Raw genomic sequence first — 22317 nt, forward strand, 5'->3', positions numbered from 1 at the left:
CACTTTATTTGCCATTCTAATGTCTCATGCAATAACTGGCAGTGCTCTGGAAATGTTCAGCTGTGTGGCCTTTCCCTAGTAGCTCTGCTAAACTATAGAAGGCCAATATATAGCTTCCGGCTTCCATTTGTGCCTGTTATTACAGCACAGACAGGGACAAAGGCAGGACAGAAGCTCAAACAAAGCAAAAATATTACAATAGATGGCAAAGAGAGCCAGCACTCTGAAACACTATAAAAAACCCCTACAGCAACAACAGGTCTTCCTGCTAACAGCCCCAGCCATCAGATAATTCTCCTCAGAGACACATGTTGACAATCATCAAAACCAAATCATTTTTACTCCATTCCCTTTTAAATCTTTAGTACTTCAAAATAACGAGTGATTAAATAACAAAACTTTTTATGGATAAGCATTTTGTTTATTTCCAAATAAAGAGGAATTCTCTTGAAGTATACAGAGTTTAGTATGTTCCTCCCCTTTCTGACAAGCAATCTTTATGCACACAAAGATTTACAGAGATTAATTCTGTTGCCCAGTCAGTAGTCTCTTCTGGGCATTGATGCTGATGGACTAAGCTTCCAGAGTCACTGGCCATGATTGTAACAAGACTGGAAGATGATCTTTGCTTTAAAATGCTTTGGGAATCATATAGTACAGAGCCTGGTATTCAATTACAAGTTCCCATATGGCCTTTCTTGGCAAACTTCACATCTATGAGGAGCAAAATGACACTGATATGACTGCAAGAGAGACCATAAACAAAAACAAATATTATATATGAAGGGGCTAGATTTTAATCGCAGGCACAGCTCTGGTGCAAAGCTGGACTGTTGGAAGCAATGCTCCAGGAATAGCTCTCAGAGGCAGCATGCCTTGCAGCCACTCCTTGAATTAAAATTCCTTCCCCCCCATCCTTGCCCCTTGCTCCTTTAAAAAGTTGGGTAACACAAATTCACAATGATTTCAAATTAGAAAGCTCATGCACTTACTAGATTTACTGCACCCAAAACTTAGCACAGGAAAAAAAGAACAACAACAAACGAAAACCAATGGTTTTGCTACTGAGTGAGAAAATTTTTTATTATGTTTTAAGGAAAACTTGTAGATTTGAGTCAGCTAAGAAGTCTTTTGTGGGCTTCCGCACGCCAAAGAAAGGTTCCCTATGTCAGGTTTTAGAGATGAGAAATATCATCTAGATATTCTTAATATAATTATTACTTAGACATAATTAATGCAATAATGTAGAAGCCTGTCATGAAGATAAGTCTAATGCACTTTCCATGTTGTTATTTTACAGTAAATTTCCAATAGTCTTGCCAGGTGTTTAGGTGCCAACCATGCTAAAAGGTTAACAACAAAAAAGCAACCTTCCTCAAAATAAAACACTGCAAATACGAATCACTGCTAGAAAGAAACTTCACTCCCTTTTTAATACTCTTATTTTGATCTCACACCAGTTTTGCTTGTGCATATGAACTAGTGCTGCTCCTGTGCAGACTCCAGTGCTATCATCTGTGGTATCCTAGTGCTGATGGAAACTTTAATAGGAATTTGCTTGCTTCTGGGTGCAGTTCTGAAAACGCACACAAATCATTCCCTGCATGCAAGAAGTACAACTGCTTTGGAGCAGGACTTCTCAAAGTCTGAAAGCTCCAGCCTCTTGCGATGACTTTGTCAGATCTCAAGGCGTGCAGAGATGGAAAAGGCACTGATAAAACTGACAAAATTCAAGTTACATCTAGACCCTCTTCTGGCTGCACCTGGTAATGGCTGAAGTGGCTTTAACTACCTTGCTGCAAGTTACCACTGCTCCCATGATAACTCCTTAACACTCCACAGTCTAGTAAACTGGATTAGCTTGAACAGCTGGTCTTTACTATTACAACATACTGTGAATCTGGTTCAGCATTGCTTTGCAGAATAAATGAGAATGCTTCCACTGTGGAAGGTTAATAGCATTTTCGTATATAATAAAGTGCAGGCCTCTCAGGTCAACCTCAAAATCATTCCGTTAATGAAAGAAATATGCTGTCATCACAAGATAAATAATGCTCCTGAATGCATATAGAATTTGATTAAGGGTGAACTAGTATGAACCACTTACACTGTATCAATTCCTGAAAACTGGAAAGTAGGTGTGAGTTCACCTATTCCAGGGCTGTGCCTGCAGCTGCTTCAGTTGATTTTATTGAAAATCCTTCCAAAAAGATACACTGAAATTCTCTGCTGATACACGTTAGGCACAAAACAAAGTAGAGCTCTTTAGAAAGGCTTGTAGAATGGCAGTCAACCAACTCAATGGAAAGTCTCACACTAATGGAAAAATAAATGCCCACTTCCTAAGACACCTCATTCTAATTTATGCCCATTTAATGTCAACAGCCAGTGGAATATCACTTTCAAAACATATTTTTACGGGATGGGTAAAATGGTGTGAAAGCTGGAAGGTATAACTGCTGTCTTCACTAAGGATAAGGATAAAGCTCTTCATGTTACTGCTTGCCAATCACTCCCTGTGCACTCCATTTGATCTGAAGTCTCTTCAGGCTGTGGTGCCATGCTGGAGTCCTTCTACATGCTTCCTAGGTAACAGCTCTGCCTTATTGCCTTCACAAACCCAGAATCTTGCCTCATTTCAGTTGCTGTGTTTTTGCTGGTGAAGGAATTCTAGCCTCACAGGTATCCATCTGGAGTACTGTGCTCTGCATACCTCCCTCTTCATCACAGCCAATACAAGCTGCTTTTACCACCTAAGGGCCTTGTGCAGGCTATGCTATTGTATCTATCACTTCTCACTTGGTTTTGAACGGTCAGATCTTACCTCCAAAAGGCCTGAAACACCATTTCTACTAATAAAGTGCTGTTTTCCAGCCAGCACTATTTCATTCCTTGTATCCTTAGACTGTTGGGTTTGGCCTAGGTTTTGAAAGTTACTGCAGAGTTTGAATGCACTGACTTAGTAAGCACTAGGGAACCAGCTGATGCACGTTTCTGTCTCCGTTTGCAAGAGAAACATCTGAACGCTTAATAAAAACTAGCAAACTGCATTTACATGCAACAGGTATTTACTGAGGGGTTAGAAAGGTGAAATGCACAGAATTTGGGTGAAAACTCACATACACACATTGACCTTCTCGTGCATAGTCCTGGCCAATGCTAGAAGATCATACAGTCCTTGACAGTCAGGGTCCTTGAAGCCAGCAATACGCTCACAGATTTGAATTGCTGTGTGTGGAAAGAAAATCCAGCCAGTGGATAGATTTCATCTTTTTCTAAGATGTTTGACTCTCTAAGCAGATTCTTTGCCTTAAGCCTCCGTCTGCTGGACTTCATGCTGTGCAATGTTTGAAGGTGTTACCTTTCCAGGCTGCCAGATACGTTACCCTGTTCTTGACTTTTTTCATGCTTAGCTTCTTCCTTTTTCCTCTTTATGACACTTAAACAGTTTTTCTCAGCTCTCAAGGCTGTACTTCTTCCATGCCCAGTAACTAACAATGACTTTTTTTGTCGCCTTGGGGATACTTTTTTAACCCTAGGCTAAAAAAGTATCCCCAAGGCCTTTGCTATTATTTTATGCTTGAACTTCACATCATAACATGAGACACCTGTCACAAATGTCAAGTTCACATAGCAAGTGCTCACAACAAGCTGACAAGCCTAATAGACCCCAGTCCTCAGGACTCACAAAGCCAGCACAAGGCCTATGGTCTGTTACTAACAATGGCATTACTGTTTTTACTGGGGCACCAGCAGCTCAGAGAACCAGGACCTTGTACAGTCACTGTAAATACACAGGCTTGCATCAGGTTTGTTTGCTGCCTCAGCTGCCAGACTCTCTTTCCATTAAACTTAACACAACTGAGATAGACCTATGAGGCCATGGAATCCAGCTGCTACCTACTGCAGGCTCCACCGTGTTATCTATGATCAAACTACCTGCAGGACCCTCAGCTTTGGTTAATAGCTCCAGCTAAAAAGGGACAGCACTGACCACTGTTCCTCTCTCTGTAGGTGTGCATCTGTAGCTCCCAGAAGCACTAGGGATGTATAAGCAAACTTCATTGCAGGGAAAAGTATCACCTGAGACACACAATAATCTTCTCTACCGTGTTTTGGTTTTATTGTTTTCCTTCACCTCTGCCAGAGATGGTTGTAATCAACTGCTTCACTCTGTGTTCTGAAAAATATGAAAACAGATGTCTCCATTTAAGAGGGAGATATGAAAGAGGAAGGTCAAGTTAGTTACTGGAGAATCACAGGCAGCAGAAAAGAACTGTGCAAGACAAAGTCATGGTGCCATTATACTGAATTAATTGTGTCAGGGGAGATCAGATTACTTGGAAAATTCAGGAGTTGTGAAAAAGTAATCACCATACCCACATGCAATCAAAATCTAACTTTTTAGACTTCATTTTACATTTCTCTCAAATCAACACACATTTTGCTATTTGCACAGGAGTGGTTCTGCCCTCACTGTTTCAGCATACAAACCCTTGTAAACTAATTTTTAACTGTGCTATTCCAATCTGAACACAGAACTATCCAAAACATGCCAGAATACGAATACACACACACACACGCGCGCGCGCGCGCACGCGCTCTCTCTCTCTCTCTCTCTCATACTCTCTACTGGCTCTCAACGGGAAATACCCTGACGCTGGATGACCAAAATGTACTGTGGAAAAATCTCCATTCTGCAACCTATACAAGCCAGACTGAAGAAAGACCTGCAAGAGTCAAGCTCTGCCACAACCTATTGTATGAGGTGGAAAGGGTTGGGCCATAGGGGACACAAAGAGCTTGTTTTTTTAATAAAGGCCGCATACAGTGAGTTCTCCAAAGTTCTTGCACACTCAACAGGGGAAAAAATCATAGCCTTTTCTTTCTCATTCTATTTGCTCAAAGCACAAAAAAAAAATCTTGGAAAATTTCATCCTTAGCAGTTAATAATGCTTGGAGTTCATACCCCTTAATGTTACGGCTTTTACAAGCTCTCAGAGAAGAGCTAGACAGCCTCCCTGTAAACGAATCCCCCTACAAGGCAGAACCATGTCATACCAGCCACAACGATCTAAATATGGGTAGTTTGCACTTAACATCTTCCAAGTAGAATGGAATAGTGGGACTGATATGACTACCTAGTACTTTGATTTGCATATAAAGCCCAGCACTTAATACATGCTGCGTTTTGGAATGGAAGGTTTAAAAATCCCTTTTAGTTATCTGCAAAGCACAGAATTAGATCTGGTAGCAGACAGTAGTGAAAGTGAGCAAATAACATATTTTAAGTTGTAAACACCCATATAAAAATAGCAAGTGATATTCTATCTCTTGCTTCTTTTTTTTGAATGGCTTTTCGTGCATTGCAAGCAAGTTATTCTGTGCTGCCAAGACTGCTGGATTCCTATTAGCAACAGTCAGCAGTTTCTTTTTGGTTGCGAAAGCCCTATGAGGCTTTGGCTGTCTAGCGCAGTTGTGTGTCAAGAGCCTGAGGTTGACGATGACAGAAGCAGCAGCTCCAGCTGCGTACACAAACACATACACACTTATATGCTCCTGCAGGGAGAGGTGTCTCCTACGTTTTCTTTGCAATGCAATGCAACCTGCTGGGCTCTGCTTCTCTCTACTGCCAGCAAGGAATTATTTTGAAGCCACGCTTACTGTAACAATGAATTAAAGTGTCTTTTTTGTTACTAAAAATTACAAAGTGGCTGAGTAGAACTTTGCAAGGCAATCTAGGATAAGAAAAACAATGCATTTGGGTTTTAATTACATTACAGTATTAAGTTAGCCTGAGATCTGTGTCTGCTTTTGCCAGGAAGAGACAGCCTTAGTTACCAAGAAAATGCACTGTAAGGTCCCACACCTACTGGTGGAAGAAGTTATAAGGAGCTGGAGCAGCTCCCTCTGTCATCAGCATTGCTGGTGCTGTAAAGGAACAGATGTACAACTTTAGATTAAACGTGCTCTGTAGCAGATATGCTTTCACTGCCTAAGGAACATAAGAAGTAGCAGAGGTTAGTAATTCATCAAAGGCAAGCAGTAACTACTGAAACAGAATTCTGTTCCAACACTACATTGTCCTCTACACTGGACCCCAAAGTCTCCATTCAGAGCAAGTATCCTGCTTAGGCTTTTAGTTATGTACGCTGGCCAAATTATGGTGAAATGATAATGCTGAAAGGCTATTACAGGCTTCAGAAAAAGCACCCTGTGCAAAAACTTATGTTAGTTACAAAACTTGGAACGATTATCGCAGAGGACTAGTCTTTTAACTTCTGCACTCTGTGCATGCTAAGACTTCCCATGAATTTACCTGTGTTTTAATTATCTCTTGAAATGACATTCACTCTTGAAGAAGCTCATCATGTGGGTAACAATATGTTATCTGTTCCTTACATCATGCTAAATTTGAGATTTGCTCTAGTGACAAACAAGCTTCTTTCCTCACGTGTCAGCTGGTCTCAGCTTACTAACAGATGCTGCTAACTGAACGGCACCCGTGGTGAACTGGCCAACTCTCTTATAAACCACAGTGCAAAGGTAGCATCCAGTGCACATACACAGGCCAACAGAGCAACCGGTTCCCCTCGGTGCTTTCAGATGACGACCCCGGCCCCAACGGCCCCAACGGCCCTAACGGCTGCGGCACCGCCGCTGCCTGCGCGTGCCCCAGCCCACGTCACACGCACCGCTCCTGTCCTCGCCGCGCACATGCGCGCGCCCACGCGGGACCGCGGGCTGCGCGGCACACCCCCCCGCCGCCGCGGCGCCTGCGCAGTGGGCCCGGGGAGGGGGCGGCTTCCCCCCTCCCGTAGCCAGCGCGGGGGGCAGCCGGGGTGCGCCGCCGCCAGCGATGTCGTCACCGCCCGCCGCGCGCTGCCTTCCCGCGCGCCCGCGGCCCCCGCCGTCCTCGCCCGCGCAGGCGCAGGCGCGGCGCGCCCGCCCCGCCCCCCGCCGCGAGTCGCGCGCGCCCCCGCCGGCCCCTCCCCCGCCTGCGCGCTGAGCCCGACGCGAGCCGCGGGGCCCCGCCCCCGCGCCGCCCTCCCCTCTCCCCCCCCCCCCCCCCCCCCGGCGCCGCGCCGCTCCGCTCCCCTCCGCCCCGGCGACGCGCGGCGGCGGCGGCGGCGGCGGCGGCAGCGGCAGCGAGCGCCGCGGGCGGCCCGCCGGCGCCATGCAGATCACGCTGAAGACGCTGCAGCAGCAGACCTTCCGCATCGACATCGACCCCGAGGAGACGGTGCGGGCCCGCGGCAGCGCCCGCTGGGGCGGGCAGGCCCGACCCGCGGCGGCAGGGCCGGGGGCGGCGGCGGGGCCTCCCGCGGGCCGGTGCCGCGGGGGCGGGCGGGGGGCCGTGGAGCCGGGGGTGGGGGCAGCGGGGTCCGTTGGGGAGCGGCGGCGGGGGGTCGGGAAGGCGCGGGGGAGGCGTGCGCGGGGGAGCCCGAAACGCAGCAGTTTCGGGTTTTTTTTTTTTTGTTGTTGTTTTTGGCTGGGAAAACTTCCCCGTCTTTCGGGAAACCCGTGAGACAGCAAAACGCGCTGTCCCGGAGTGGGATCATGGGAGATTAACACGCGCCCTGCGACCGGGGCCCGCACAAAGGCTGCGCGGCCGGGCCGGGCCGGGGGCTACGCGCTGTAACCCCCCCCCCCCCCCGGGGCCGAGCGGGGCGCCGGGCCTCCGCTTACCGGCTGCGGGGACCAGGGAGTTCAGGAGAAAACTCCTGTGGGGAAAGTTGAGGATAGAGCTCAGTACAGCGCGGTGAAAAGCCAAAAAACCCCACTTTTTTATTTTTTAGTCCTCTCTTAAAAAAAAAAAAAAACTATTTAAACTGGCAAGCTCTGTGAAACGTACACTGTTAACCAGTTGTCTCACAACTTTGCTTGCATCTTCCTAGTTGGCGTGGTTTTGAAAAATGCTGGTTGTACCTGAGCGCGCCACTCCATTAAATTCCCGGTGTCTCCAGCCAAAATATTCTTTTTTCCTGGGAGCCCTGGAAGCGTTGCTTTTAGTCCGTGCGCTTTGCTCGTGCGTCTCGGTGCTGGAGGTGGGCTTGTTTACTTGGAGCTGTGCCCTGTACTGTGACAAGGCCAAAAATGATGTGGTTGCGATAGGCCCAGGAGACTTGTTGCTCTAAAACTGGCTTCTGTTTCTAGCAGTTTCTCCTTTTATTGGCGGTATAAATTGAATTTTAACAGACTTGATATTACGGTGCAAAGTAGTGTTTAAACAACAATTCGTGCTTGTTACTGAAGTCTGTTGTGAGCTTTTATTTAAATGTGCTTTCCGGTGAGAGTACAGAGCAGCATGCTTCATTATAATAAAGCAGACATAAACTTTGTTACAGCTTGCTCGCTGTGAGCTTTTTTCTGCTTTTTCAGGTGGTTAAATTTTATAGTTCAGAACATTTTTTAATACTAATGTCTTTAGTTTATATTTACTTGTGTTTTAAAACATTTGCCTGCTGAGTATTTTTGCTGAATAAGTATTAGACTTGAAGCGTGAAGTTGGTGTTTGTGAAGGGTGAAGACTAATATATTTTGGCTGATTAAAGAGGAACTGAGATGGCCCGAGGCCCCACTGTTTGGGAAGCAAGGTTCATTAACAGAGAATTTTTTTTTTTTTAAGCACAGTTGGTTTTGCTTAGTTTTGGGGAAAAATTTCTGGGGTGTGTAGGAGTCAATGTTGTGCTCTGTAGTGCTCTGCAGAGATGGATTTACCAGTTGTAATGACCCTGGTATTCGGAGCAGAGCACTTCGGTGCTTGATAGTGCCTTCAGACTTGTCCAGGGTAAACCATTTACTTACCTACAGAAGTTCACCCTCTTGTGTACTGACTGCCCATGAAAGAATGAAGGTATTAAGCTGTGTGTTAGAAGCAAGTAGTGAGCACTGTCTGAAGCCGATGTAGAGCTGTGTCTCCTGTCTGGGCGATGACATTGTAGGCTTCTAGATCTGGTACTTGTGTTGCAGTTACCACTATGTAGCCATGAGATGCACTTCTGAAAAGTTCTAGTCTTGACAAAAGTTCTCAACTTGTAAAGTGAAATGCTAGTCTTAAAGAAGTATGTTCTATTTCTTTTTCAGTTTCCCTGTGCTCTTAACCTAGATATCCTGATTTTTCCCAAGGGGGAGAAATGCAAGGAATATTCAGTATGTCAGTGGTCCTTTGACAGTTTCCACTTCATGTAGTTTTCACATTTCAATGTGGATTTCACATTTCAGGGTTCTGTTACAGTGTTTAAACCCTCTGGGGAAATGCCTGCTTATTTAAGTGTCAACAGGAAGCTTGCTTGTGGAAGCTGGGACTTCTGTATATTCCAGTATATCCTTCATATATAAAAGTTTATTGTTAAACATCTGTACTGGGGTTTTTGGATGTGCATATAATATCCCTCTGGTACTGAAAGCTCGTGTTTTTTAAGTTGAGGATTTTGGACTAGATACTAATGTAAGCTGTACAAAATATCTGGAGAACGGGTTCCAGGAAAGACAAATAGAAAATGAAGCGGGATACAAAGGGTATATAATAAAGAAGAAGTGAGGAGTGGCATATGTTTGGGTTTTCCAGCTAAAATAGGTATACTTTAGGGAAAAAAGAACACAACTTTGAAGGAGATTTTTGGAAAGAAACTGTCCTAGCAAAGAATGTGTGTTTTCTGGCATATTGGGGATTTAAAAAAGTCCTGGTTGTGTAGCAACAAGAAAGCAGTACATACCAGGGAGATATTCTTTAATATGTGCATGGGAGAGTTCTGTGATAAAGAAACAAGTAGCTTTCATTTTGTTTAGAGAACCTTTCATTTGCAGCAATAAATTCTGGAGTTAGATAAGATTAAACGGAAAGTTTTATCTGAGTGGCTGGAATATTGTCTGTGAACTCCCACAAAAGTTTGATTGGTTCCATATCTTTGTATTTATTCTATATTTTGAGAGCTAAACTGAAGCATCCAATTAAAAAAAAAGTGTGGAAAAGGTTTTTTTTTGTCATTTTTGTTTTTTTTTTAAAGCATATTTTTCATCTCTTCCTGTTCTGTCTGGGCAAGGGAAGGTATAAGAAAACAAGTGATGGGTTGCTGTAAAATCTGCCCGTTGATAGTTCATATTTCTTAAGATTGTCTAGGTGAACTATGGGCTAGTTCATATTAGAATATTAGATATTAGATATTAGAATATCTATTATTCTAATATCTAATATTAGAAACACGCCTGCTGACCTGCATTGACTGAAGTTTAAAGGTTAACACAATTCTGCATATAACTTAGTAGATTGTAAGGAGTGTTAGATATATCTTGTAAGAAAGTGAAAATATTTTTTTGTAATAATACATAACTGATATAAAAATAATTGCTATTTTAGTTTTGCTTTCTTATATTTGTGAGAAGAATTAACTTTTGAAACAGTCCTGCAGTAGCTGGAGAATACTGCTATGTTAAAAAATGCTCAGGTCTGACCTTATGAGGCTTTTAACTTACAAGGAAATGCAAACTTATGCTGGCTACCTGCCCCCTGCATGGGCTTCAGTATTGATTAAGGAGCAGCAGTTTCTGATAAGAGGATTATTTTTGTATTTCCCTGAGAGTTTGTATTCTCAGTGGTTAGTTGGAGAAGTACCCTCGTGATCCTGTTCAAAATCCAGAAATATGCTTCTGGGCTAGAGATGTCTTTCCATGTCCTTAAGTCCTGATATTTTTCTTTCAGCGCCTCATTCGTTTTACAGTAGGTGTCCTGCTCTTCTTCTGGGAGATTGTCATGTTGCTTTTTTATCTGCTGGCATTTTGTTTGGGTGTATGCACAGGCACGCTCAGCGCACCTGTGAATTTGCAGGGCTTGTACTTGCTGCTTGAGATTTGATAGATGACTCTGCAAAAAATGGTAGCTTCAGAGAGTATTAGAATGAAGTGTCATTGCAATTCTTTTATTATTTGTTATACTTTCTTTACAGACTAGAATTTTTAAGTTATTTTTGCTGATTATTCACATGTATCTTACTGTTTGTTTTTCTGCCAATGCTTTCCTTCTGTACCTAGTCTCCTTTTTTTTTTGTTTTTTGTTTTTGTTTTTTTTTTCCTCCCTGCCTCATGGTCAGATTTGGAATTTTCAAGTCAGAGAAGTTGTTTTACTTCTTGGCTGAAGAGGCCACCTAGGCTTTCACATCTTCAGGAATACTTCCCTTAAGTTTGAGTGAGTGTTCTAATGCTAATTTCCGAAGAACTTTGGGAAGGATGATACATATTCCATAAAACTTAATGAAGAAAAGGTTAAGGGAGCATAAGCTGTGAATACAACTATTTTTATTCATATGAGAGTGTGTTTTACATGTTAAGCATCTTTCAAATGCAGTAGCTCTATGACCATAAGTTTACAGCTACTTTATTTTGTAATGTCTTTACTTATTTTAGCTGTCATAAAGAAAAAAAATTACCTTTGATGTGCTTTAATAATGCATCAATATTGTGTGCTGTATTTCTCAACAATCTTAACTTTCTTGGAGCGTAGTTCAGATGGTGGCCAGTAAACTGAGGGGCTAAATATGTGGTTTGTATGTGCTAACAGACTGTTCTGTATGTAATTGTGCCTTGAAGTCTTATTTTGCAGGTATAATTGGTAGTCAAAGATACCTGTCCCTTGTATGAATAACAGAACATGTTAAAAGATGTTTCTTTGGAATTTCAGGGGAGCGGAGCGGGATGAAGGTGTGTGTGAGTTGAAGGACAGTATGTGCAGGTGATCATGTTGTGTTCTACAGTTTCATTGCTGCCCACTTATATAAAAGAACATAATTTGCCGTCAAGTCTTTGAAATGTGTTTTCACTGTATTTCTGAAACATAGCAAAATATTTCTTTAAAGCAAAATTCATAGGCCTGTGTAAATTTACAGGGTAACAGGATGTGGTTGCCAGTGTCTTCTCCCACCAAGAAACTTTGTTTCTTTGGTCACTGTTCCAGGCAGCATACTCAGCTGGAGTAGAGTCAAATCACTTTTTACCTTGCAGGATGCGGTGAAGTGCAGCAAGTCTCATCTAGTCCCCACAAGGGCCAGTCAAGAGTCCTTGCAGGCTTTTGTGCTTTTTGCTTCCTGCTTTGCAGGTATCATCAAATGACCATGGAAAGGAGAGGAAGGGGCTTGTGGCTGCTAAAAGCATATTGGGTAGGACTGTGGTATAAAGTAGTATAAAGACTAACTGACTCTACTTGTTCCTTTCTCTGTCATTCCTTCTGTTGGGATCTGAGGCATAGCCGAGTCAAGGAAACCAAGAAAAATGGGGCTGAAATGCTTATCCTTCCTCCTCCCCGCTTTAATGTCTGAGCTTCAAACCTCTTATTTCTAACTTGTTTGTAATCTGGCACCCTGGATGAAGACTGTTATGGCATACCTAAATAAGCTTGTTTGTAGGTGATCGATATTAGAAAAATATTTTTGCAAAGTATCTTTTTATAGTGACTTAAAATGTCTTATCAATTCTGCTCATATTTGAAACCATGATATTGCTTTTGCCCTCTCTTTGAAGCAGTTTGTGAGGAATAGCCTTGCACTTAAAAACTGTCTGTTTAAAGGTACTGCAAGGTTTCAGATAAGTTAATAAATATTACCATGAAGGAGTCACCACTTAAAGTATAAGCTTTCTCCTTAAGACAAGCTATTGTGAGCTCAGAGAGTACTAAGAGCTATCAGAAGCCCTATCTTTCTGCTTGAAATGCACAGACAACTGTGTTTTTTCCTGCTATGTAAAGGTCTACTTTGTGTTGAAATCTATTTGTCTATTCACATATTACTACATATCTCGTATATGCAGCTCTTTCAGCCACCGTTTACCTTCAGAAAACTGCCTCTGCTGTTTCCACGTTTAAACAAGCAGTGTTTAGATCGATTTGGAAGCGTGGGATAAAAGTGCCTAGAGGCCAGCTGTGAGATCAGAAATTCCTTTTGTTAATCTCTGGGCAATACGTAGTAGCAATGACTACACTGGTAAACTTCACCTACGTAGATGAGCTCGGTTTTGGATGGGGAAACTAGAAAGGCGGAGGTAATTGCTCAGGAGTAAATGTCAAAGCTAAATTTAGATTTGTGCATTGCAAATTCTAGACTACCTATCTATTTACTAGGTCATGCTGCTTCTGTCTTTGTATACAGACTTCAGCATAGTAAATACAGACAGTAAATACAGAAGTTTTTGAATGCTTTCTGCTGTCTGTGATATCTGTTTTTAAATATGGAGTTAACACTCCATGGAAAAAGGCATTTAAAGGAATTAACTCTGGCTATTTTGACCACTTGCTAAGCTAGTAAACCTGGCTGTATTCACGGAACTTCTCATCTTCTATAGTTTTTCTTAATTACTGTATCTGTTACGCCTTTGGGGCCTGAAGTAGGACAATCATCTGTTAATTCAACTGTGAAGGTGGTCTCCTGGTTAAAAGTTGAGTATTCCATTTAGGAAGGTAATGTAACGCATTATTGTCCATGTAGATTTGTTCCAAAAAACCCTTCTTTTATTATTTGTAGAGGTAGCTAGAACCAAATGTATTCTTATCAACAAAATTACTATAAAGCACTTACTTATATGAGGCAAGTAGTATCTTATGCTCTGGACACTTCAGTAATTGCGAAATGTGTGCCATTAATGTATTGCTAATCATTGAGTTGGATTAAGGATAGTAAAACCTGTTGCAGTGGTTAGTTTTTCTTTGTTAGTTGGCTAATCATCTGGTATAACTGCACTATGTGAGGCTGATTTCGAGCAGTATCAACATGGTAGTATAATATATGGGAAACGTGTTTTCAAGGGCAGTGGGAGTGAAAACATTGGAATGTTAAATGTAAATTCTAAACAAAAGTGTTTGGAGTAGTCTGCTACCCTCCTCATGCCCTCGCTCAGGGAGGGGGAGGAGAGCAAAGCCCTTTGGACTGAAAGCTTTCATGCTTTCATACTTTGGACTGAAAGCTCTACCTGAAGGATGACTTCCCCCTCCTCCTCTCCGCAAATGCTGGGAGAAACCTGATAGTCTATTATAGAAGGGTTGGGGGTTGGTAGGGTAATTGTAACATGGATTTAAACACTCTGGTGGGAATTGCTTGCTGAAATAAAAGGAGAGAACAGTTGAAGTGTAAGTGGGTTAGTAGTGAAGTTCTTTAAATGTTAGTCTTGGGATCATGACTTGATGCCCAAAGGGGTCTAGTTCAGTTCTATACGCAGTTCATCTGTGGATCTTAAGAAATTCAGAGATTTATCTTGATTGTCACACAGCCTGAAAACTGACAGAATTATACTGTTTCCTGCTTGTTTTGTTAGGAATCAAGAAATGTGACTTTGTATGAATGTTACCTCTTTTTTCTTTCTTTCTTTCTTTTCTGTTTTGGCATATTTTATGAGGTAAGGGAAGTGGAAATTGATGTGTGAGAGGGAAGGGAGGGAGTTTGCTTAGTATACTCAACTATGAGGAACTGCCTGTCTAGATGTCAGTCAGGTCAGATATGTCTAGATGTTGGACCTGTCAGGGCCTGATGCTTACTTGGAATGCCTCAGTTTTTTCGTTTAGGAGTTGGTGAGCTGTGGCTTTACAAACCAGCTTGCGTGACATCTTGTTCTTGAGCAGATGATTGTACTTAGTGTAGACTCTGAATAACAGGGAGACTTGCAGATCTTAATTTGTAGAGGGCAGAAGAGAATCTACCAGCTTGTTTTGTAAGCGGGCCACTGTAGTGTGTGTGTGCTGTTTTCTGAGTGTTTACAAGTGAGTTGATGCTCATCCTTAAAGGTGTTGTCCTGTAATATGTGTTCTCTTTATTCTGCTCTATATTTATTAGAACAAAAGAAAAATGAGACTCTTCGGACTCAGATTATGTGGAGTTAAGCTAGGTAGCCTGGGGGTTTGGTTTATGGCTATGCTTTTTTTTTTTTTCTTTTTTAAATTAGGAAAAACATGTTATAATGTTGTGGATGCAGAGAGTGATAGTGTGTATTTAAACAGCTTTCCAAAATCATCAGATCAGCTGGCTGGACTTGCTTACCAGAAATTAATTCTCACTTAATAACCCCGAACTGATGGTGTTGCTGATGTCTGGGAGATCTTGTAGATACTTGGGAGACCTAATTAGCTAGAGGCAAAGTTTAAGATATTGCTGTATTCAGCAGCTCATCATGCTGCTAGCTGGAAGATGTTGCCACTGTTCCAAAGAGCAGTGAGGGTGCTTCTGTCTTTCCCTGAAAATTGAGCTTTTACAGTTTAAATTAAGTGGTTTGAACAACTGTGTCTGGCTTGTCACACAGGTGGATTAGAGTGCTCTTTCACGCTTTTCTCTGCTGGTTAAATTAAGGGCATGGTTATATTCTCATTAGTGGATATTAAGTCTTCAGGTACTCCAGCTAGAACTGCAAGAGGAAATTTATCTGTCACTAACCGGTTATTGATAAATTTGGTGTATCACATATGCTATTTTTTCATTCTAAAAATGAGAACATCCTCTGCAGGTGAAGTGTGTCTGGTCTCTCAGGTTAGGCAGCGTGAAAGCCAAAAGAACAGAGAGTCACTGTTTACAAAAACTAATTATAGCCTGAGTGTTTTTTGAATTTCTGCCTCTAGTAGCAGAATGCTTGCATCTGTAGCAGAATTAATTCTTTCGCAGATTTGAGCTATAGGAATTAAGAGTTGGCTTACACTTTTTTTTTTCCGCTGCTCTAAATGGATGGGCTTGTTTAAGTGAATCCATTTCAGTAGAGATGTGATGGAGATTCCCTTATATAGATTGCTCTTCTGTACAAAACAGTTAACTGTGTTGTTAGGAATGTACCTTATGGAAGTTACTTGAATATTTCATATACTTCCAGTTTTATTGGAACAAATTGAACTACATTACAGAATTTCTTAATTTATAATTTGGAGCTTGTGATGTGTTAAGTTACTGTCAGTCAGAAGAACACACTAAATGTCTTTGGCAACAGTTTGGCTTTAGACCACTGTGAAAGTCTGTTTAAATGAGAGGGTAAAGTTAATCATCTTTACTTTTTGCAGGTAACAGAGTGTGTGTGTGTGTGTGTAAATAATTAGTTAGCAAGGTACTGTAGATTATTTGAACTATTTTAAGCTTAAATTTTATTTAGATGTGTGTAAATCTTTTGTCAGCTGAAGAAATGTGTCTGAGGAGTGAATTTGTTTGTGTTTGAAGTTATCATCTGTTCTTAAATTGATTGCTGCATGTGGCAAGTTCTGAGAATGTAGACAACCAGTGTCAAAAACTATGGTCTTGTTTCTTTAGCATTTTGAGGGGGTATGTTTTTTTTTTGTTTTTCTTTTTTTTGGATTCCCGCAAGAAGCCAGTCACGATTGGCTGTGTTGGCTTGTTCCAGTCAAAGACTATATCAGTTCTTTGGACAATGTGTGATTTGGTCCTGCATTCAGAGGTCTATTAGCTTATTTGAATTTTTAGAATTCTTTAGTATTTTAACTTTTTGTGCATGTTCTTTGCCTCTACCATTCAAGTCAAGGGGGTTGTTTAGCATCCTGGCCTACAGAGCTGGCATCACTCAGGTAGTTAGGCCATTATCAGAGTCCCACAGATTCACCTTCAGTGTGTTGCTGTATAGTTAGGGATGTAATTTCTGTTAGATAAACCACAATGAGGCAGATGCGATGGAAAACACACAGTTGGTAGAATCAGCAGAACTAAAGTTACAGTTGCTCAGTGACTCGCTGCACTGATCAGTGAGCAACATCTTGGAGCAATCTGCCAGCTGGTAAAGATCAGATGGTCTGGAAGATGCTCTCCCCATCATAAACCTCATCCGCCCCTGCCTGAAGCGGGGGACGACACAACTCTGCCCGTGGCGACAGCTGCCTGTGGAGAACCCCCAGAGACGTCCGGGACCAAAGTTGTGTGGCCAGAACCGTTGTGCTTAGTACCCTGCTCCTCCTGACTGCTGGCACTGCCACCCTTGTCAGCAAGGAAAAGGGGAAGTAGAGATGTCTGCTTTTCTGTGACTTTGTAGTGTTCTTTGCATCATTAATCACCCTTTCAGAGAGTTGATAAGCATCCAAACTCCTCCACATGGATCTAATTATTGTGTAGTAATTAATGTATGCAGTTAGTCTGTCCTGACCTAAATCACACCACTAGTAAAAGTGGTGTCAGCAGTGGGATCCAAAGGAGGTTTCTGCACTGTGAAAAGAGGATTGTACAGCTGTAGTGCTGTCTGGTGAATATCTGTGAGGCTGAGACAGCTTATAGCTCCTAGTTAATTCACCTGTGTGTAATCTTGTGGGACCTGAGGGTGGGCACTTGGGTAGGAGTCTAATGGGAAGTATTGGTAGTACTCCTGGAGGCAGTGTGTTGATAGCATATATAGGATAGCACTAACTCCTACTTGATGTGGGCCAGCAGAAACTGTGTGTAGTAAAAGCTGGTCTTGGTCTTACTAAAGGAAACTGGAACCCCCATGAAGTTATAACAGGATGTAGTGCCCCTTGCATGTTGGGTGTTGATTTGTTGAGGAAAACTGTAAAAACCTGCAAGGACATCAATGAGTATTTGCTGCAGAAATGTAAGGGCACTGCTTTGATATCTCAGCTGCCTGACGTCTCAGGGGAAGAGACAGTAGTAGCGCTGCTACAGATGTCACCTCAGTTGGTTCTGGTTGCAGCTTGTACTGTACACTGACAATAGCAAATGAACAGAGATTTGCTTGGTCCTGTACCTGGCCCTGTGAAAGAACTGGAAAGTCAGGGGGGTGGCTGCTTCAACCCCATTCATCCTTCAGCATCCCTATCTGGACAGTGCAAAAACACCATAGTGTTTGCAGATTAGCTGTAGACTATTGAGGTTTGAGTGAGGTAATGCCACCCTTCAGCACAGCAATACCAAGTATGCCAGAACTGCAGTATGAGCTCGAAGTAAAGGGTAGCCGAATGCTGCCTCATAGCTAATGCGTTTTTCTCAGTTCCTCTGGCCTCTGAGTATAAACTGCAGTTTGCCTTTACCTGGAGAGAGCTATAATACACCTCGAACCTCCTGCAGCAAGGATGGAAGCGTATCCCCACCGTCTATCATGGACTAATACAAAATGTTTTGGAGAAAGGCAGTGCTCCAGGTTACTTGCAGTGCATCAGTGATGGCATAGTACGGGGAAACACTGCTCAAGAGGTGGATAACAAAGGCAAACAGACAATTGGAATTTTACTACCAATATTTTACTACAATAAATGTCTGAAATCCTTTACACAGATTCAGTCACTGCATAGTAGTTAATGCATATGTTTAATCTGTCTTAACCTAAACTACAGTATTTAGCTGTTAAAACTTTTTTATTTTGAGAGCAGGTTTTGGTTTATGTTCCTTGTAGGAATAAGTGTAGCCTAGAATAAAACTGAAACAGTAAAACGTGAAGAAAATAAAGGCCAATAGACGTCTGAACGCAATAGCTTGACTGAGTGCAGTGGACGTGAAACAAGTCTTAGTTCTTTCCATCGAAACAGATTATATGTACTGGTCGTATTGCAGCATTTGTTATGTATCTGTGGCAGATGTTATGGACATCATGAATAAAAGGAGAAGCTTTGGAACATCACCATTGAGTGATTAGTACGAGTGCGTATGTACATGAATAGGTAGGTTGTGTGTTAAAGGGTAGGGATTTGAAAATATGACAGATTTTAACCCTGACTGATTCTGGGGTTAATTTGCCTGAGTGGGAGCAGGCCACCTTCTGGAGGTGCTTGATGTATCTAATTCTTTGAAATTCATAAAAATTGCTTGATTGTATATCCGTGGCCTAAGCAGACCTTGCAATGATATGGCGAATGACAGCCTTAAATACTGATTGGAGAGGAATTACAATTCAGATTTTTAGTTTTCAAGGAAAGATTTTTTTGAGCTTTTAAAGAAGTGTAAATCCAGGGATAGAGCTGATTGTTTTAAAGTAAGTGTATGAGAATGGTGATGATATTGGCAAACTGTTGGTATTAAGTTAAAACTTTGCTTCCACTGAAGACTTTAGGAGTGTTGTGAACTCCTGTTAGTTTTGCTATACAAATGCAACTGGTCTGTTGCAGGCTCATAGTTAGGCTTTAGGCACGCTGTCCCAGAGATATTCCCGATAAAAATACTAACAGCTTGCTTTCTCCAGCAGTTAGGAAAAGGGGAAAAAAAAAAAGTAGGCTTCTCATTTCAATATCGTTCCATAGACAGCAGTGTATCTTGTGTTCTGGATCCTTAAACTGTAGTAGTTAAATCACCTTCTGTAGTCCTGCTGTGTCCTCGTTAGTTGTCTAACCACCTAAGTCAGGTGTAAGCCGCGAGGAAGTCTGCTTCTGCAGGCCTCCTTGTGACAGGTCATGAAGCCTGGTGGAACGTCTTCTTTCCACGTTACTGCTAAAAAGATGCAGCTCCTTCATGAATGTGATGGTTTGATTCCTCCGTTTTAAAACTTCCAGACTTTGAAAGGATAAGCCTGATAAAGAAACTGATAATGAAACTGAGAAATTAAAATCTGAGAGGAGCAAGGAGAGGAAGAAGGAAACAACAAAGAAAAAGAAAAGATATTGAGCTCAAAGGTTTTAGCATCAGTTAGAGAAAAATGAAGTGAAGATAGGAAGCGTGATTGCTTTCTGGCAAGTGGATGACAGATTTTACTTATCCAAAAGGTTAACCTTTTAGCCTACTTAGTAAATATTTACCATGTAACACCTGAAAATATTCTTTTAGAGCATCCAGAGGAGGAATGGTAGGGAAATAGGTCAGTAGACAGAAACATTTTCTGTTCAAATATCTCTGCTCTTCACTGTGTTATAAACTTGTACTTAACAATTATCATGAAGAAATTAGTAATCTAATTAAATTAATCAGGAGAGAGACTATTCGGGGACAGGAAAGAATTTGCTCTAGGAAGTTGCCAGAATGACATCTTTGGCAAGCCGATGTTCCCCACTAATTGGGATATGACCGAAATACTGCTTTTTCATAGTTAGAACAAAGTCTGCCTTATTAGGTTTGTATTGTAAAAATGCTATTTCTTTTTGAATTAACAAAACTATTTTTTGCTTTAGGTGAAGGCACTGAAGGAAAAGATTGAATCTGAAAGAGGGAAAGATGCTTTTCCAGTAGCTGGCCAAAAACTAATCTATGCAGGTAATGGATGCTCTGAAGATATTGTATCTGAATCTACAATGTTTTTTCCTGTTTTTCTGTGAAATTGATTTGAGTGTTAAGCCTTCTCTAAAATGCAAATAAATGAAAAGTCTCACTGACAAGGGGACTCTTATTTTTGAATCAGAGTTTTTCAAGTTTTAATAAATGTGTTTCTCTTATCTTTGTTCTGATAGCATGATCTTCCACTAGCTGTATTTGTGGGTGGTGTATGGTAGGTGAAATAGGAGCAGCCATTATTACAAGAAATCAAGATTTAAAAAGATCAGATTTCATGTTTTTGGTCAGCTGTTGTCTTTTGTTTTGTCTTGTGTTTATCCAAAGCATTCATTCATATGCCTCAGAGAATTAAGGATCAGGTTATTTCTTTTGGATTTGCTTTGTTAGTCCTTATCTACTGACAAAAAAACCCACCATCCAAACTCTTGCTAGACAAAACTGCTTTTTATGCTTCTAAGCTCTGAGATTAGAAAAATGTACTGTGTGCAGGTGAAAAGCAAGCTATGTTAGATGAAGTGTGAAGATACAGGATTATTTCATTTGTGCTAAGGCTGTCTGCTTTACTGACTTCTGCCGGACTGGTTCATTCCGGCATGAATATATACATCTGTGTTGCTTCACTTCCGGGTTTAAAAGATTCTGTCTGAAGACTAGGATGGAATCAACTGTTTTTTGTTTTGTTTTATTTTTTTAAAAATCCTACTGCTTTTTTCTGTCAAGCCACACTTGAAAGAAGTTGTGGTCTTTTTACTTTTTCAGTATGCTGCCTTGTAAACATTGCTTTTCCACTTCTAGTATGCTTATCATGACAGAGGAAGTCAGAAATCTCTCCTTGTTTGTAAGAACTCCTCAGAATTGTGCTTCTTAACAACTTCTATGCTCCTAACAAATTTTATGTCCCTTAAACTTGTATGTGCATACTGCACTTGTAAGTGTATACTACTTACACATGTCAGTGTATGTGCATTGTGCAAGCTTCTTCCCCAAAGTGCTTATAAACCAGATTAGTGTACATAAGTCTGTATAGATGCTGAGTCAGATGTTAAACCATACACTACAGGTATTACTGCTACTGCAGTACACATAGTGTATTTTTGAGTACTTGACCTGCAAGTGCTGTAAAAATAACTGAAAAACAGACTTCTCTGATTTGTGGCAATGCCTCTAAGCCAGCTCATTGTGTGTGTGTGTGTGTGTGTGTGTGTGTGTGTGTGTATAAAGCCTATGTTTAATATATTTTTAAATTCTTGTATAAATTACGCAGATATACTTTGTTATAATACCATCTCTGCTTAATAAGTGTTACAGGTGGTAGCATAGCAAACAAAGGTTTCTGATTTTTATCTTATCATTCTCTTTGATCCTTCTGCCAAGATAGCTGTGTGAAACAGTTTTAACTTTTCCTAATGTGTTAGCCTTCTGTTAAGTGTAAATTAGTAGAACTGGAAAGTCAGAAGTTTATCTCCTGCAGGTAAATTTATGCTGTTGCAGGGAACTCCAGATCATTTACTAAATTTGAAGAGCTAACAGAAGAGAACAAAGGAGTATGAAGCAGGCAGGAATTTTCTCATCATGCGTAGAGTATGTAAGCAGGCATAAATTTTTTAGTTTAGCCTACTGTATCCTGAAGCTTTTCATCCACATTACTTGAATCTGTTTTAAAGGTCCAGTAAGTTTTTCCCTGCATTTGACACTTCTGTTTTAAATGATTTGAAACATCATGTTTCAATGTATGAAGTATTCTACTGGAGATAACATATTGCCTTCAAGCAACTACTACGATGGATGTCATAGGAAGAAAGTCACTTAGAACTCTGTTGCCAAAGCTTAATGGCTAAAATACGTTTTCTAAGATTATTAATATTTGTAAGTCTTCATAAAACTTGTTTTTATGTATTTTGGAACTTTGTGTGAATGAATCCCAGGATTGTCTAATGATCTGTTAAATGGCCTTTTATTAATTTGTATCTGTTTAATTTGCTAGGTAAAATCCTTAATGATGATACGGCTCTTAAAGAATACAAAATAGATGAGAAGAACTTTGTGGTGGTTATGGTGACAAAAGTGAGTGATCCTTGTATTTGAAAAGAAAATTGCCCTTTGCTTTTTTTTCATTGTGATAAGTGATGGTATATGCATATCCTTAAAACCAGTGGGGGAAAAAAAATATCTGAAA

General features: G+C 41.2%; 1 protein-coding gene and 1 long non-coding RNA gene across 2 annotated transcripts in view; one reads left to right on the forward strand and one right to left on the reverse strand.

Moving 5' to 3' along the window:
- Positions 1-3050: 3050 nt before the first annotated feature.
- Positions 3051-8038, reverse strand: LOC135324904 (uncharacterized). The gene is made up of 3 exons (XR_010386136.1): positions 7930-8038; positions 5842-5931; positions 3051-4180 (listed from the first exon to the last, which is right to left on the reverse strand). It is a non-coding gene; the product is annotated as an uncharacterized LOC135324904 (long non-coding RNA).
- Positions 7078-22317, forward strand: part of RAD23B (RAD23 homolog B, nucleotide excision repair protein) — a 35435-nt gene continuing 20195 nt past the window's right edge. The window contains exons 1-3 of the mRNA XM_064501968.1: positions 7078-7243; positions 20042-20123; positions 22126-22205. Coding sequence (XP_064358038.1) covers positions 7178-7243; positions 20042-20123; positions 22126-22205 — 228 coding nt within the window. The 5' untranslated portion in view covers positions 7078-7177. The remainder of the gene's footprint in view (positions 7244-20041; positions 20124-22125; positions 22206-22317) is intronic.

Source organism: Dromaius novaehollandiae, chromosome Z (assembly GCF_036370855.1).
Source record: "Dromaius novaehollandiae isolate bDroNov1 chromosome Z, bDroNov1.hap1, whole genome shotgun sequence".
Lineage (NCBI taxonomy): Eukaryota > Metazoa > Chordata > Aves > Casuariiformes > Dromaiidae > Dromaius > Dromaius novaehollandiae.